This window comes from Emys orbicularis, chromosome 6, assembly GCF_028017835.1.
Source record: "Emys orbicularis isolate rEmyOrb1 chromosome 6, rEmyOrb1.hap1, whole genome shotgun sequence".
Classification (NCBI taxonomy): domain Eukaryota; kingdom Metazoa; phylum Chordata; order Testudines; family Emydidae; genus Emys; species Emys orbicularis.
The window spans coordinates 131,310,131-131,327,085 of record NC_088688.1 but is presented as its reverse complement, the minus strand read 5'-3'; the positions used below and the strand labels follow the sequence as shown (position 1 = coordinate 131,327,085).

At 49.5% G+C, this 16,955-nt stretch overlaps 1 protein-coding gene across 3 annotated transcripts in view; it reads left to right on the top strand.

Annotated features, from left to right (window-relative positions):
• Positions 1–16,955, top strand: part of PSD3 (pleckstrin and Sec7 domain containing 3) — a 109,570-nt gene that overhangs the window by 37,615 nt on the left and 55,000 nt on the right. For 2 of the 3 annotated variants that reach the window (XM_065406126.1, XM_065406128.1), the window contains exons 5-7: positions 5,080–5,192; positions 8,194–8,252; positions 13,743–13,832. In XM_065406126.1, the coding sequence (XP_065262198.1) occupies positions 5,080–5,192; positions 8,194–8,252; positions 13,743–13,832 (262 nt within the window). Of the gene's footprint in view, positions 1–5,079; positions 5,193–8,193; positions 8,253–11,026; positions 11,030–13,742; positions 13,833–16,955 lie in introns of all 3 variants that reach the window. The other variant, XM_065406129.1, reaches the window with a different exon arrangement.

Below are 16,955 nucleotides of genomic sequence, written 5' to 3'. Positions count from 1 at the left end.
CGGCTCCCAGGGTCTTCACGAAATGTATGTCGGTGGTAGCGGCGTACCTCAGGCGGGAGGGCGTACAAATCTTCCCTTACCTGGACGACTGGCTCCTCAAGGGGGAGTCTCGTTTCAAGGCGGAGTCCCATATAGAGCTGCTCCTCTCGACATGCGCCGATCTAGGCCTGGTCGTGAACGAGACCAAATCGACATTAGTGCCCGTTCAGCACATAGAGTTCATTGGGGCCCTGCTGGACTCCTCCAGGGCCACAGCCTCTCTCCCCCGGACAGGTTCGAGACCCTAAGAGGTCTCATCCTTCCCGGTGACCACGGCGAGGGCGTGTCTTCAGATTCTGGGACACATGGCGGCGTGCACTTACGTGGTCCGCCATGCCAGGCTCCGTATGAGGCTCCTCCAATTATGGCTGGCCTCCCAGTTCTCCCAGGCTCGGGATGGTCTGGACAAGGTTCTCACGGTCCTGTCCCCGATACTTGCTTCCCTTCTATGGTGGTCCTGCCCGAGCAATATGTTGCAAGGGATTCCCTTCAGGGAGGCCAACCCGTCCATAGACCTGATGTCCGACGTTTCGGACCTGGGCTGGGGAGCCCACATGAGGGACATGCAAACCCAGGGAACGTGGTCGGCCCCGGACTTGCCCCTTCACATAAACGTCAAGGAGCTCAGGGCTGTTCAGTTGGCGTGCGTGGCGTTTCTCACGCACCTCCGCGGTAAGGTGGTCAGAGTCCTCATGGACAACACCGCCGCCATGTACTATATCAACAGGCAAGGCGGGACTCGTTCCCTAGCCCTCTGCCGAGAAGCCCTAAACCTATGGGAGTTCTGCATAGCCCACGATATCTCCCTGAGGGCGGCTGACCTCCCGGGCGTCCGCAATACGCAGGCGGACCGCCTCAGCAGGGTCTTCTCCCCCCAGTACTAGTGGTCGCTCCACTCGGAGGTCGCTCACTGGCTCTTCCAAGAGTGGGGAGCTCCCCAGATCGACCTGTTTGCAAATCGTCAGAACTGGCGTTGCCCCCGGTTCTGCTCCAGGGGAGGGGTGGGGGAAGGCGCGATCTCCGACGCGTTCCTCCTGAGCTGGTCGGGCCAGCTCCTCTATGCCTTTTCCCTGTTGCCCCTCATCGCCAAGGTCCTTCAGAAGGTGAAAGCGGACAGGGCGAGAGTCATTCTCATAGCCCCAGCGTGGGCCCGCCAGCACTGGTACGGGCCCTTCCTACGCCTCTTAGCGGCCCCCCCCGAGGGCGCTGCCGCTCCGCCCGGACCTCTTCTCCCAGGACGGGGGGGCGCCTCCTCCATCCCAATCTGGCCGCGCTTCACCTGACAGCGTGGCTGCTCCGTGGCTGAATGAGGAGGAGAATTGGTGTTCGGAGCAGGTAAGGCGAGTCCTCCTGGAAAGCAGGAAGCCGTCCACGTGTAGGACGTACGTGACGAAGTGGTCCAGGTTCGCCAGGTGGGCGAGTGAGCAGGGAGTGTCCCCTTCTGCCGCACCTCTCCAGTTTATCCTGGACTACCTCTTATCGCTCAGGGACTGGCACCTGCCTCGGTCAGGGTGCACCTGGCGGCCATATCGGCCTTTCACCCGCCGGTGCAAGACCGCTCGGTATTCTCCCACTCGATGACCTCCCGTTTCCTGAAGGGCCTTGACCGTTCGTTCCCGTACGCTAGGCCCCCTGTGCCGCAATGGGACCTCAACCTGGTCTTGTCCCAGCTCACGGGGCCCCCCTTTGAACCCCTGGCCACGTGTTCCTGGTCACACCTCTCGTGGAAGGTGGCCTTCCTAGTAGCGATCACGTTGGCCTGACGTGTCTCGGAGCTCAGGGCCTTAACCTCAGAACCCCCCTATACGGTTTTCCATAGGGATAAAGTCCCCCGCCACCGATTGTAAGGGCACACTCTACGAGGTCTCAGGCCTCATCAGCTGCCTACGTCACCCATGTCCCCATCCAGGACGTTTGTAGGGCGGCCACGTGGGCCTCGGTTCACACATTTACTTCGCATTACGCGATCGTCTCCCAGTCTAGGGATGACGCCGGGTTCGGCAGGGCGGTACTTCGTCCCGAACCATTGTGAACTCCTACACACCTCCAACGGATATTGCTTGGAATCACCTACTGTGGAATACACATGAGCAATCACTCGAAGAAGAAAGGACAGTGACCTGTTCCGTAACTGGCTTTCTTCGAGATGTGTTGTTCCTGTCTATTCCACATCCCGCCCTCCTTCCCCTCTGTCGGAGTTGTCCGTCAAGAAGGAACCGAGGGTGGGGGGAGCCCATAGCTCCCCATATACAGGCACCACTCCAGGGGTCGCAGCGGGTGCTCCCCCACTACGGATGCTGCTAAGGGAAAAACTTCCGGCACCGGTGCAGGTGGCGAGCACGCACACCTACTGTGGAATAGACAGGAGCAACGCATCTCGAAGAACACCAGTTACGGAACAGGTAACTGTCCTTTTTCAAATGATCCCTCACAAGGCATACTTTGTACAAAATTTAATATAGTCTTGTAAAAGGGGTGAACATAGAGGTATAGACTGTCACAGTTGGTAATCTTCTTGCCTGTTCTGGTGATCGAGGGGAACAAATAGTAGCACTGTGGCCTAGCTGTGGTGCGTTAAAAGTTAATAGGAAAGACATGATTGAGCCAGTGCAGAAGTGCTATAAATCAGAAGAATGAGGGAATTTGACAGCAGAATCATGCTATGCGCCAAGCCTTTTTGGCTAGCCGGGTTTGGCATTCCGGCTCTCCAGTTGCACTGCACACTCGAGGTGCTGAGCTCTTCTGAAATCGTGTAAGCACCTAAGAACGTCTAGACCAATGGGAGCTGCTGGGTGCTCAGTGCTCTTCTGAAACTCTGGCTGTAGCATTTTAACTTCCTGGTGTGGAATAATCGCTGCATGTTTCAGTTTGATAAGCCATGCAGTGTGATTCCAAATATACTTTATATTTTAAATGGTGAAATCCAGTACCTTTCAGTGCATGTTTCAGGGGGGTGTTCTCCCCATGATTATTCATAACTCCCATTTATATTAATAGTAGTGCCCTTCAATAAAATATATGGTACAGTAGCTGTTCAGAACATTGCAACAGCAGTGTTACTACAGATCCAGATTGTGCCTGGTCATTACATGGTGTGCAGGGGCGAGCGTGCAGAGAGCCTTTCACCCACCATCTTAAGGCCTGTCTCAGTCACAGACCCTGCTCCCTAGGGGCACATATCACAGCAAAGGAGGATGGGAGAGGCAAGGAGGAGGTGGGGCCATAGCTTCACCCAATTGGAACCCTGAGACGCAGTCCACCCCAGGGCTCTTGATGGGGTGAAGCGGCTTCATATCACCCACAACGTAGGGTCGTGTATATTGGCAATAATCTAGCCCCTACTGCATTTGGCCCTGGCCCACTCAACATTGCAGTATTTTTTGGATAAAATAATGGAGGGTATATTTTGTACTGAATATTAATTTCTGTGGTCCTGTGGCTTCCCTTGCCTTTTGTCTTGTTTGTTAGATTGTAGAGTTGTTGGGGCAGAGAACATGTCTTCTCTGTTTGCAAAATGGAGGGCAGCGATATGAACTGGGGAGAGACTAGAGCGTGGCACAGTTATGTTTAACTATGAAGTAGATTGTTTAAAAATACGTACATAAAATTAACAACAGTTCTAGCGCGTGCCTGCGCGCACACAGATATAAGGTCTGGTGGTGCAGAGATCTCCTAGGCAGCCAGCATCAACTCACTCTCTCTCTATATATAAAATATGAGATTATTCAGCTACACCGCTGTGGACTTCCTCCATCATGTAGTGTAAACAAAAGGAGCATTTACTAATACAGTTTTGCCAACCACAAGGGCTCAAAAATCATGAGTCAGGCCCCCAAACATCCCGAGCGTTTCAGAAATAGCACATCTGGTGTACGTTGTATTTGCCTTCTTGTGTTGAGACTTCACGATTTACGTTTTAAAGTTTTTCTCTGCAACCATAAGGGCTGGAAACACCCTTTAAAAAAAAGAAAAGAAAGTGGAGACTCCCATGCGGTCACCTGACTGCAGGATTTGGGAGTTTACGAAGAGCACCAGATTTCACTGGGGGAGTTGGCAATGCTGCCGGGAGGAAGGATGCTCTTATGGTTAGGAAACTGCTCTGAGACTCAGAAGGCGTGGGGGTGGGGAGTGGAAGGGTCGGGGGGGGGGGGTGTACTAGTGGCTCTGCACAAACTTTCCTGTAACCGTGGGCAAGTTACAGTCTCCCTGTGCCTCAGCTTACAGGGCTGTGGTGAGGACAGATTCGTTAGGGCCAGATGGTTCCTGCTCTTGATGCACTTGGGTGAGGGAGCCTCGCTTTCCTTCCTCCCTTCCCTGGAGCTCCCCATAGGGTGGGGTGGCCCCACACCACCCCCCCATACTGGGGATCCTCAGGGCACAGTCTGGCCCTTAACATGTGGGAGGCCTGGGGTACTGTGGTGATAGATGCTAGAGAGATGGCTAACCATAAACATCATTGTCTCTGAAGCTATTTAATCCAGGCCTCAATCCTGCAGAACCTTAATGCACTTGCCTATGTTACTACCATGAGTGGTGCCATTGATTTCAGTGGGACTATTCACAGCAGTAAAGTTAAGCATGTGCCTAGGTGTCTGCAGGATAGGGACCAAAGTGATCATTTAAAGAACAACAGAAAATGCATTTAAAAATGGCACCATCCACAATAACAGGCCTGCACCAGTCTTCCGTCAAAGCCCAAATAGGTAGTGGTCCCAGCTGTGCTCTTCTTTTTTTATCCCTTGCATATTCTCTGTCCAAAAAGCCTCAAAATACAAGAGGAAAATATTTAAAATAATACAGTTTTGTATCAGTACATTTATCCTACTGCTCAGACCATCAATAACTTGCTTGCCCCTTTCAGGTTAAATACATAGGGAATAATTATCTAGTTGGGCTTTCTTCCATTAGAAGACTCTTGGAAACAAGTTTTTGATATGCAGTCATCAATCCCTTACTGTGAAATGTGCTATATTATAAGGGCAATGCCAAGCCAGTAGAGATCTATGTTTTTAATTTCAGCTTTCTTTAAACTTCTTTTAGGAGTTTCTTTAAAGCCTTTTCACTTATTGGAGAAACTCAGGAAAGAGAGAGAGTATTAATCCACTTCTCCAACAGATACTATCAGTGTAACCCGAACACTGTTTCTACTCAAGGTAATTTTGCTTCTGATTTCTAGGTCATGGGCATTCCTCTTTGTTCTTTCACTTTTGGCTATAGCCTGTATGTTTCCTGCTAGAAATATTCTCCTGCCTGAGGCAAAACAAGTATATGCATGAAAATGGACTGTTTGTGGAAGGCGAGAGATTGACAACAGTGAGAATGGTAGTCCTCTAATTTATCCTTGCCAGAAGAATGGTATGGACAGAGGCAGGGCAACCTTATTCATATTGGCCTCTGTTCAATACGGTATTTAAACATGCCTAAGTACTTGAGTAGTTCCTCAGCATGGCTACGTACATGCTTAAAATTGGGCATGTCCTCCCTGGCCTCATTGCATGTAGGCCAGCTAACATCAATTAGTAGGCAACTTCCTCTTCAGCACTCTCAGTAATTTTTAAAATTTGGAAAGGAAAAAACAAAACCAAGAAAGAAAACATTCCCGAATAAGAGAACAAACTATCTGCTGACATAACTCCATTGAATTCGATAGTTATACCAACAGAGAATTTGACCTAAAAATTCCAACTACTTCAGATCATGCGTAAGTCTAAAATAAAGATAGTAGGAAAAGAAAGAAAGAAAGAAAGAAAGAAAGAAAGAGGAAAAATGTATTTCAGGCCCCCCTTAATCCCAGCTACCTAGATGATTTTAGCTACTAATACATTAAAATTGGGGTAAAAGAAGATGAATAACCAACTGTGCACATCACAGATGAAATAAGACATTGTTTGGAGTCAGAGTCAAGAATTGGGTATAGAGAGGATTAGAATTAAATCTACTGTAGCTGACTCCATACTAAATTGATATGTTCCTCCATGACACTCTTGGGAAGTGAATTGTTGAATCTAAAATAAATGTTTAGCTTCACCCAGATCCGAGGGGTTGATTGTGTCTTTTGGCTCAGCCCTCTACGGGGAAGTGTGGTTAGCTGCTGCATCCCAGGAGGGGTCCACCGAAGGATGCGTGATGCCAGTACCGGAACACCACAAATCGAAACCCTGGGTGAATGGGAGTTACCATTGCTGGTGATGGTGGCTGCTGTTGTTTTATTTAATACTACTGTAGTACCCAGATACACCACTCTGGATTGTACTCTGCAGTACAAACACCTAAGGAAAAATGGTTCCTGCCTCAAAGAACTTACTCTCTTAAGGTGCGTCTACACAGCAGGATTCTTTCAGCTACGGGTAGTGTACGTACATGCATAACCCCCCAGCATGGGTATAAACAGCAGTGTAGATGTGATGCACGGATTAAGCCTGTAGGGTGAAGGTGCACAAGAAGGGTGTGGTTGTGTACTGAGTACGTATCCTACACGATCTATATTGGCCCAGGCCATGACTTCCCATCTACACCGCTGTTTTTAGCAGTGTAGATCCTGCTGCCTCCTGCTGCTGGAGCCTTTCCTTGCTGCAGTGAAAGGCTCTGGCAGTGGGGAGCAGCTGAACCCTTTCCGATCGCCTCCCCTCTGCCAGAGCCTTTTACGGACACCCGTAGCTACCCACATCAGTGTGGACACAGCCTGCTTCTCATTGGGGTACGTAACTACAGGTACACTACACCCCACTGAAAGACATAGACATAGCCTTAGGGCCTGATCCGGCAACGAGCCTAGCACATACCTAGTCCCACTGGCTTCAAGATTCGATCACATACTATTTATTTCTGTTCAGTACACAGGATGGACAGTGCGTACGGCCCAATGCCTTACTCACTGCACATCATCCAGAGTGCCCACTGAACAGGAAATGGTTAATTTCCTCACTGGTTTTTTTTTATGGTGCTCATCAGTGTAATAGTTGAATGCTTCATAGAGAGGGATGAATGTGTCTTCACCCATCCCCGGTGAGGTGATACTATGACCCTCACTTTACAGATGGGGGTACTGAGGCGCAGAGAGATGAAGATCGATATTTTCAAGTGTTTGCTAGTTTGGGGTGACCAATGCGAGATGCCTAGGGCCTAAGCTCCCACAACTCCCATCAATTTCAGGTGGATTAGTGGGCCATCAGCACTTTGGAAAGCTGGCTCCAGATGTCTCAAAATGAGGCCTCAGGAAAATGAGGAACACAGTCAGTGGCTGCTTCTGCAAATGTTGGCCTACGTGACTTTCCCAATGCCACATAATCAGCCAGTGGCAAAGCCTGAAAGAGAACCCATTTCTTCCGACTTCTAATCCAGTGCTGTCACCTCAAGAGCCTCTTCCCATGGATCCCTGCCACACTGACTACACAACAGGCAGCTTCTGCTGCATATGAGGCTGGGGTCCTGTGAGCACCCGCAGCCTCTTTCGTTGTGCAGCCCTGCCTCATTCAGAGTCTAAGACCAGCAGTTCAGGAGTCAGGGGTCCTGTGCGGGGAAATAGGATGTGCTCATGTTATTCAGGACTATGTTTCTGGAAGACCAGACATGCCAACTGAGAGAGGCTATAACATCTCCTTGCTGGAAGGTCAGTGGTGTCCCAGGCAAGGAGACAGGGGGTTTATTCTTTCTATTCTGGCCCTAACGAGCAAAAAAACAAAAAAAAGAACTGATTCCATTTGGTGTACTGATACCAGCAAAGTAGCCGTGAAAGTGTGGTTTTTACTTTATTTTATCAGTCGATGCTGCAAGACAGTTTTGACAGGTGATAAAAGACGAAAGGAAGTATGAGATGAACTGACTTTCGTTAAATGACTTTAGATTGATTTTCCTGCATTTTTCTGTGTGTTACTTGATGAGCAGATTCCCCTTAAAGGCAGAGACAGACTCAGTTGGGGAGCAAGGTCCTAGTGCAATCTGAGCTGATCTTAAATACATTGTCCTGGGTAGTGTGAGTTTATGTGTAGGGTGACCAGACGTCCCAATGTTATCAGGACCTTCCCGATATTAGGGGCTTTGTCTTATATATGTAACTATATCCCCACCCTACCCCAAAAAAGAGTGTCCCATTTTTTCACACTGCTCTCTGGTCACCCTATTTGTGTGTGATATTTGCTCTGTTTCTTTTCCCAGATGGAGTCCATTGTCTCACCTGTGCAGTGATGCTGCTGAACACTGACCTACATGGCCATGTGAGTGCACGTGCTAAGAACATGCTCTGCCCTTGTTTTCAGGAAGTGCTTGCCTGTCAAAGTTGAGCTTTCAGGAAGTGGTGCTGGTCGCAGATCAGCCCTCTCAGGCGCTCCTTGTTTTGCACGGTGCTCCTCCTTGGGAGCAGGACTGCCACTGGCTGCTCTGCTAGCAGCACAAGGTGCATAGGCATCCTCGCCGCCCGTGTGCTTGGATACAGTTGCAGTCCTTATGCTCCCCAGAGCACAGATACTGCTTCCTCCATGGGATATCTCAAAGGCGGTCATCTGACAACTGGCCAACAGATCCTGTTGGGGGGAAAAGCTGCACCCCCAGAAGGGGCGTGACAGTGGGTGTGGTTCCCTGCATGCCCCTCCCGACCTCCAGGAGGGTTGCGCCCACTACCCCAGTTGCAGCATTGCCCATCCCTTGGGTGGGGGAACTGAAAGCACTCCTCCTTCTGATCCTCATCCTCCTTTGTGTTGCTCTTCCTGGGGACAGCAGCCTGTTCTGGCCTGGCAGCAGCAGTGTCTGTTGGCTTCTACCTTCCCTGGGGCTTTGCTATCCTGGGGAGGAGGAGAGAGAACCTGGGAGGAAATGGGGATGTTTGGGCAGCCAGTTATGAACTGAGAGCTTCTTGGATGAAGTGACCACAGTTAACGTCCATTCAGTATCCTCTGCAGCTGATGTGAAAACACACATGAGCCAAATAAGGCAAAGGGTGTGTCCGGCGCACTTGATGCAGTAGGAGACTACATAACATATATTTCAGTGCTCTAAGCACCCCGTTGTATGTGCTCATGGTGAGATATGACTGCTCTGAATTTTAACCGTTTGCTGCACATTTTTTGGGAGTCTCCACTACACATTTAGGGTCTAATTCTGCACTCCTTAAGTTACGTGGAATAGCACTTACCCTCAGGAGTATTGGCGTCAGCCGGCTGGCTTGCATGAATAAGAACTACTCCGCATATGCCGTTTCCAGAAAACACATGCATTTGCACAAAAGCAAATGCTACCCAACAACAGCTCCACCTTGCAGTCTGTCATGCAGGTGAAACCTCACTGAAGTTAGTAGTAGCTTTGCCTGCGTGAATGACTGCAGCATCAGGCCCAGAGTAATTTACTCTCCAAGATAATGGTATCGGCAATACAGAGAGTAGAGTGAGATTCTTGTGGAAATCTGGATTCCATGCCGATTTCCAGTGGGAAGTGGAGTTTCTTCTTGTTGGACAAAGCCAGAAAAGGTGTAACACAGTGATGCTTTAACTGGAGACGTAATACAGGGCTCTACCATGCCTGCTAGACATCAATCCGCGTTGGGTGCAGTGCAGAACTCCCTCTCCCGAAGGAGTGCCAGGAGGGATTCTGCCCTCCGAGAAGCAAGTAGCCCCCAGGAGGAGCCACATCCCTACAATGGGTGCAGCGAACTCCCTCCCTAACTCCCTGCTTGGTGGTCTCACTTTGTGGCCACGCCCCCTCCCTGCCTCTTGGGGGGGGGGGGGGGTCTTCTTGTTTCCCATTGGCGCACAGAAGGAACTAGGGTGACCAGATGTCCCAATTTTATAGGGACAGTCCCGATATTTGGGGCTTTGTCTATAGGCGCCTATTACCCCCCATCCCCTGTCCCGATTTTTCACACTTGCTGTCTGGTCACCTAGAAGGAACAATTCTGACAGGCACTTGTTCAAGGGAGGGCAAGACTCCTTGACACAGTGTAAGAGCCTGGGAGAATCTAACCACAATTTCTAGCCCCTTTTCGTTCAGTGCCATTCTACTCATAGCCACTAGGTGGCAGAGAAGGACTGGCATTTGCCTGAGTTATCCTTGCTCCAGCAGACCGTTCCAGGTGGCCTCTCTGTGCCCTACAGGTTAAAATTAACGCATGGACACAAACTGTACTTCAGCCGCCCTATCGCCATCCGAGGGGAGGGGAGCTGTGTGATCAGACGCTGAGATGTGGGGGTAGGGTGGGACGAATACAACCGTACATTGGTTTGATGTGGCTGTTTAATTTGTATTTCAGAAAATGTATTTACAATGCATGGAGACCTGCCTTAAAGCACCCCAGGGACCGACCCAGACTGGGCTCTTAATGGGGAGGGGGTATTCTAACCGAAGCAAGGCAGAGCTGTCCTTCAAACATTTGGGAACCTTTCGGGGTGGCTCTTACAAGAAAGGAGGTTGCCCCTTGTACAGACTTCAGAGGAACTCCAAGGAATTTATAAAAGTTACAACTAAGACTTTCAAAGTTGTCTAAGGGACTTCAACATCCATTTCCCATTAGTTTTAATGGGGAGTGGGAGTCCAAAGCCCCTAAGTGGCTTTGCAGATCTCAGCCTCCAGATTTTATAAGGGAAAAATAGTTACAAGCAAACTCTACTCCCAGAGAGCCACATTCCGCTACCCTCTCATGTTGAGAACAGTGCCTTTCTCCTCCAGGAGTCTCATTGAAGTTGATGGCACATCACAAGGAATAAGGCAGCACTCATCATGAGTAAAAATAAAGATCCAGGAATGTGCCCCAGAGATTGCTCCGTTGTTTAGCTGGAGACTATCCCTTTACACTGCTGCTGAGGCTAAGCTGATTCTGTTTGTCGTAAGACCGTGTAACCCTGCAGATTTCTGTGACTGGTGGTTATTACCATGTTGTCTTAAGTGTGGAGAACACAGAGCAGCTGCCATAACAAGTAACAGAGTCCTGCATGTACTTCTCTTGTCCTTTTCTTCCTTGGATCACCTGTAATCTTTTTATTCTTTTGCATTTCCCTTATAGGTGGTAAGTTGGGTGTTTATAACTTTGAATGCAGCCTCTTCTGCACATATGGTAACTCCTGTTTTCTAACTCCAGTATAGTGTTCCAGCCTGTTAGCATGTCTCTGCTATGCAGTGAAGCCTACCAAAGAAGTAAATGAATGGATCTAATGAACCCCATTTATTCCTCCCTGTCTTGCTGCAGTTCATCCTCTTTCCATGTACTGGAGTGAGCTACTTCAGTTACCATGTGCTGGAAAAGAAGATCTAAGAAGGAACCTATTAATATGGGTAGCAACCCACTTCAGGTGGGGAAATGAATTGTAATTTTAGGGTCTGACTATAGCAGCAAAAGCCTAAATCTAAAATTAAAACCTCACCCGTTCAGAGCTGTTTCTTGAAGCTTAATACAAGCAGGAGTTAGGGGGCTGGTGTGTATGTTGTACTGCTCCAGGAGAGAGTGTAGGTCAGACACCCCTCCGATGGCACAGTTCCTTCCTGTTAGCATCTCACTCTATATGCATCCGAAGAAGTGGGTTGTAGCCCACGAAAGCTTATGCTCTAATAAATTTGTTAGTCTCTAAGGTGCCACAAGTACTCCTGTTATTTTTGCGGATACAGACTAACACGGCTGCTACTCTGAAAAAAGTTCCTTCCTGGTCGCCCCTTTGCTCTGTGAGAAGGGGGAGTGATTTATTGCTGGCTTATACAGTAGCAAAGTGCAGCATCTCCTTGTTGGATCAGCATTGCTAGGTGATGTGGTGGGGGTGGAATCCTGGCTCAGCCCACTCCTCACCTCTCCCTGCCCGTGTGCTCTGGTGAGTAGCAGGCACAAGGAACAAGGGATGATGTAGCCCTAAAAGTCCATAACTTGTATAATAGATGGAGCTCCTTCAGTCTGTCAGGGCCTGTCTGCACAGCAGAGTTAACCCGGGCTCTTCCTCACGTGTTGTCCCTAACCCAGCTCCTGTCGCACATGGAGCCTTCTCATCAGAGTTTTTTGGTGCTTTCAACCCAGCTGGGGTATAGGCTAGCACTGCTTTAACTCAGGGTGGTAACCTGCCCACTTTGTAGTGAGTGATTCACTGTCTTCCCACGATTCCCGCACATACCCGGATGGACACACAAGTTCTTCCATAGTTCACCGGGAAAGAATCATAAAGTGGCTCAGCTTATTGTAGTGCTAAGAACCATGGGATATACCCCCAGAAGTCCTAGTGACACACACGGGGGAGCGCAGCACCAGTGAGGTCACAGTGACTTGGCTGGGCCTTTGCAGTATGGCTGCTCACAGCCAGGCCAGGCTTACCTGGGTACTCTGACCCTGCTGCTGATCACCTGAGTGCAAGTGAGACTATAAACCAGGGGTGGGCAAACTACGGCCTGTGGGCTGGATCCGGCCCCTCAGGGCTTTGGATCTAGCCCGCGGGATTGCCCCCCATGGCGCCGTGGGCCCCACGCCGCTCTCAGAAGCGGCCGGCACCACGTCCCTGCGGCTCCCGGTTGGGCGGGCGGGCAGAGGGCTCCGTGCATTGCCCTTGCCTCCAGGCATCGCCCCCCGCAGCTCCCATTGGTGGGGAACGGGGAACCGCGGCCAAGAGCTTTGGGGGAGGTATCTGGAGGCGTGGCAAGGGCAGCGCACGCGGAGCTCTCCGCCCCACCCTCCCCCAGGGGCCACAGCGCTTCCGGGAGCGGCGCGGGGCCGGGGACAGGGCAGGCAGGGAGCCTTTCCCAGTGCGCATTGCTGCCACCCCGGAGCCGCTTTAGGTAAGCGGCGCCAGGCCGGAGCTCGAACCCCTCCTGCACTCTGGCCCCCAGCTCCCTGCCCTAAGCCCCCTCGTACACTCTGCATCCCTCCTGCACCCCAAATCCCTGCCCTGAGCCCCCTGCCGCACCCTGTACCCCTGTGCACCCCAACCCCCTGCGCTGAGCCCCCTCCTGCACCCCTGCCCTGAGCCCCCTCCTGCACCCCTGCCCTGAGCCCCCTCATGCACCCCGCACCCCTCCTCTGCCCCAATCCCTTGCCCTGAGCCCCTTCCTGCACACTGCACCCCCTCCCGCACCCCAACCCTCTGCCCTGGCTCTGCATACAATTTCCTCACCCAGATATAGCCCTCAGCCCAAAAAGTTTGCCCACCCCTGCTATAAACCAAAAAAGGACCTTTGGATTGGAAATGCCAGTGCAGCCCCAACCTCAGGGAGTCACCGAAAGTTAGGGTTAGAAATATGGGGTTTAATTCAGAGCTTTATTTTCCAGTTCAAGTTTCAGTTTCTAACCTGGTGGAAGACGTTCTTCCCAGCTTCTGGACAGCAGCTTTGGCAGCATGGCTCCAGCTTTCTGTGAATTCAGACCTTAAAGTTCTATGAACATAACTCCACCCTTTGTGAAATGCTTGGAGATCTGTGGATGAAAAGCACAGGGCAAGTGCTGGGAAACACCACCTGCACCTCCATCCTCATTATGATGTTTGTGTACTACTTAACATCCATTGTTTGAACGGGAGGCTGGGTTATTAACACACATTTCTTGTGCGTTTTCCTGCTGGGTTTATGAAGACGTACGTGCACCAATGTCTGTATAGTTCTGGGAATGCTTCTCTGCACGGCCTGCCTTGGGCTCAGACTAAAGCAAGGAGATGCCATCCATCCAGATGTGGTTTTCTTAAGCCTAACTGTTGTTGGACAACAGCACCAATCTGATTGTATGTTTCTGTAATGTATCTTTTGGTGATTTCCAGAACATTGGGAAAAAGATGACCTGCCAAGAATTCATTGCCAACCTTCAAGGGATGAACGAAGGCAAAGATTTCCCTAGGGGGCTGCTGAAGGTAAGGGATGAATTTAACGGCTGGTTTTAAAATAAGAGATTTGCTTGTGCCTTCACTGACTGGTTCCTGAGTCACAGTTAAAATAGACCATGCGGTTTATTGAATTCCTATTTGTTAGTCACGATGGTGAATGGGCTTTTCTCTGCTCCCAAAGTACATAAAAAAATTCACTCCTGCAAAGTCAATTAGTAGTCCCAATGAGGATACTTGCAGTGCATAAAGGTAAGTCTGTGCATTAGTCTCTGCGGGTTTGAGGCCAGAGTTTTTAATAAAAGGAAACAAAGGTGTGGCACAATCTACGAGTGCTATGTAATGATAAGAGCAGGTACAAAGCCAGCCAGTTATTGCAACTGAATATTAAAGAGGGATCCCTGAATTGTGTATTATATAAGTTTTATATAGAGCTTGGGAAGAGGCGCATAGGGGCTTTCACATCAAAACGAGAGAGATAATTTCAGATTAGTACTGCTTTTCTTCAGGGTTTGTTTGTATAATTTTTGCGAGTCTTTAAATGTGAATAACTGCAGAGCCTGAGCTGGCTTCATCTCATTTTAGTAGCAATAATAGTGGGGAATATTTCTTTTCCTTTGTCTGGTTGTTGGCATGAAACATCAGGCTGTTTGAAGGGAGACAAGAGTTTACACTAGAGTTCAGGAATTGTTCAGTAATGGGAAAATACGAAATATTTTTGCACCTGGTGCCTGACCCAAACTCTACGGAAGTCAGTGGAAAGATTCCCATTGCCTTCAATGGGCTTTGGATCAGGCCCCGAATGAAATGCAAGACACAGTATATAGTTCAAGGTCATTTTTTTAATTTTTGTGGTTTCTCCGGTTGCTTTTGGCTCCTCCTGGGCTCTGTTTCCTAAATTTAAGCCCCTATTTGGAAAAAATAAAAACCTTGGCCTGGGTGGTTAATAACTGAAGTGTCGCTGAAAGGACGGTCGCAGGTAAACTCATTTCTACCATTGCCTTGGAGAGGCATAGTGGGATTACTTGGCAGACTAATTAAAGGCTCTTATTGACTAGCTAGATCACCAATGCTGTCTTTAAATAGCCTGTTTAGTGTGTACAAAAGGAAGATTTCCATTGGGCTCACCTGCTGTTTATTTTTCCGCTGCTGGAAGAATAATGATCATTATCCTGGCCTGTGCTATTAAGGACTTTTAGCACTGACCTTAAAGCTATCCTAAATGGGTAGCTATAAACCTGGGATAGCTGGCTCTGTGCCAGCCCAGCCCAGCCCAGCATAGGGAGTGGGATAGGGCTTGGAGGGGTTGTTTCGGGGGCTAAAGAGGGTCTGGCAGGAATGCAGTACTCTCCATCAGTCCCTGCCTGCCCTTGTCCCGGTTCCTGGCAGATACTCTCATCTGTGTGGGAGGCTGATTAGACCCCCATCCGGCCCCAGGATCAGAGGGGGAGGAGGCAGAAACGTGGCTTTTAGAGCCACTGTTGCCTGTCCCCTGACTCTGCTGAGATGTGCTCTGGCACAACTGAGGGTTTGCCTCTCGTTGTTTTTTCTTAGTAAATCTGAATATACCGAAAAGCAGTAGCCTTGTTTTTCAATAGCTCTTACTGGCAGTCTGCAGCGGATATCGTAGCAGCCAATACAGGCTTTATGTTTAGAAATAAAAATCAGGCACATAGGCCTTTATTCAGCAAGGTTTTTCAGCAAAATGCTTTTAATTTAACTGTTCCATTAGCAACACTATGGATGAAAGCAAATTCAGTGTCTGACTCAGAACCCCTAAAAATGGTGCCTCTCTAGGGTCCTTGCTCTTGACTTCGCAATTCCTGTTAGATCTATGCAGAGTCCACAAGGTGGCATGATGTCACAGCTGAAAACGTAACAGCGAACAAGAGTTTGAGAATACCAGACGCCCACCTCTCATCAATACAGCAGGGGCCAGGGAGAGAACTGGACCTCTGCGAGTCACAATTCTTTCTCCTCCCGCTGGCAAGCTAGGCATTTGCCATTATATGGAGCTGGGCTTAAAGGTATATTTTCCAAGTTTAGTGGATGCAGGGAAAGTTAATTTTTATTTTTTGTAGGCTCATGGCTAAGCAGCAGTTCTGCAGAAAAGGACCTGGGGATTACAGTGGACGAGAAGCTGGATATGAGTCATAGAATCATAGAATATCAGGGTTGGAAGGGACCTCAGGAGGTCATCTAGTCCAACCCCCTGCTCAAAGCAGGACCAATTCCCAACTAAATCATCCCAGCCAGGGCTTTGTCAAGCCGGGCCTTAAAAACCTCCAAGAAGGAGATTCCACCACCTCCCTAGGGAACCCATTCCAGTGCTTCACCACCCTCCTAGTGAAATAGTGTTTCCTTATATCCAACCTAGACCTCCCCCACTGCAACTTGAGACCATTGCTCCTTGTTCTGTCATCTGCCACCACTGAGAACAGCCGAGCTCCATCCTCTTTGGAACCCCCCTTCAGGTAGTTGAAAGCAGCTATCAAATCCCCCCTCATTCTTCTCTTCTGGAGACTAAACAATCCCAGTTCCCTCAGCCTCTCCTCATAAGTCATGTGCTCCAGACCCCTAATCATTTTTGTTGCCCTCCGCTGGACTCTTTCCAATTTTTCCACATCCTTCTTGTAGTGTGGGGCCCAAAACTGGACACAGTACTCCAGATGAGGCCTCACCAATGTCGAATAAAGGGGAACGATCACGTTCCTCGATCTGCTGGCAATGCCCCTACTTATACAGCCCAAAATGCCGTTAGCCTTCTTGGCAACAAGAGCACACTGTTGACTCATATCCAGCTTCTCGTCCACTGTGACCCCTAGGTCCTTTTCTGCAGAACTGGTGCCTAGCCATTTGGTCCCTAGTCTGTAGCAGTGCATGGGATTCTTCCGTCCTAAGTGCAGGACTCTGCACTTGTCCTTGTTGAACCTCATCAGGTTTTTTTTGGCCCAATCCTCTAATTTGTCTAGGTCCCTCTGTATCTGATCCCTACCCTCCAGGGTATCTACCACGCCTCCCAGTTTAGTGTCATCTGCAAACTTGCTGAGAGTGCAGTCCACACCATCCTCCAGATCATTAATAAAGATATTAAACAAAACCGGCCCCAGGACCGACCCTTGGGGCACTCCGCTTGAAACCGGCTGCTAACTA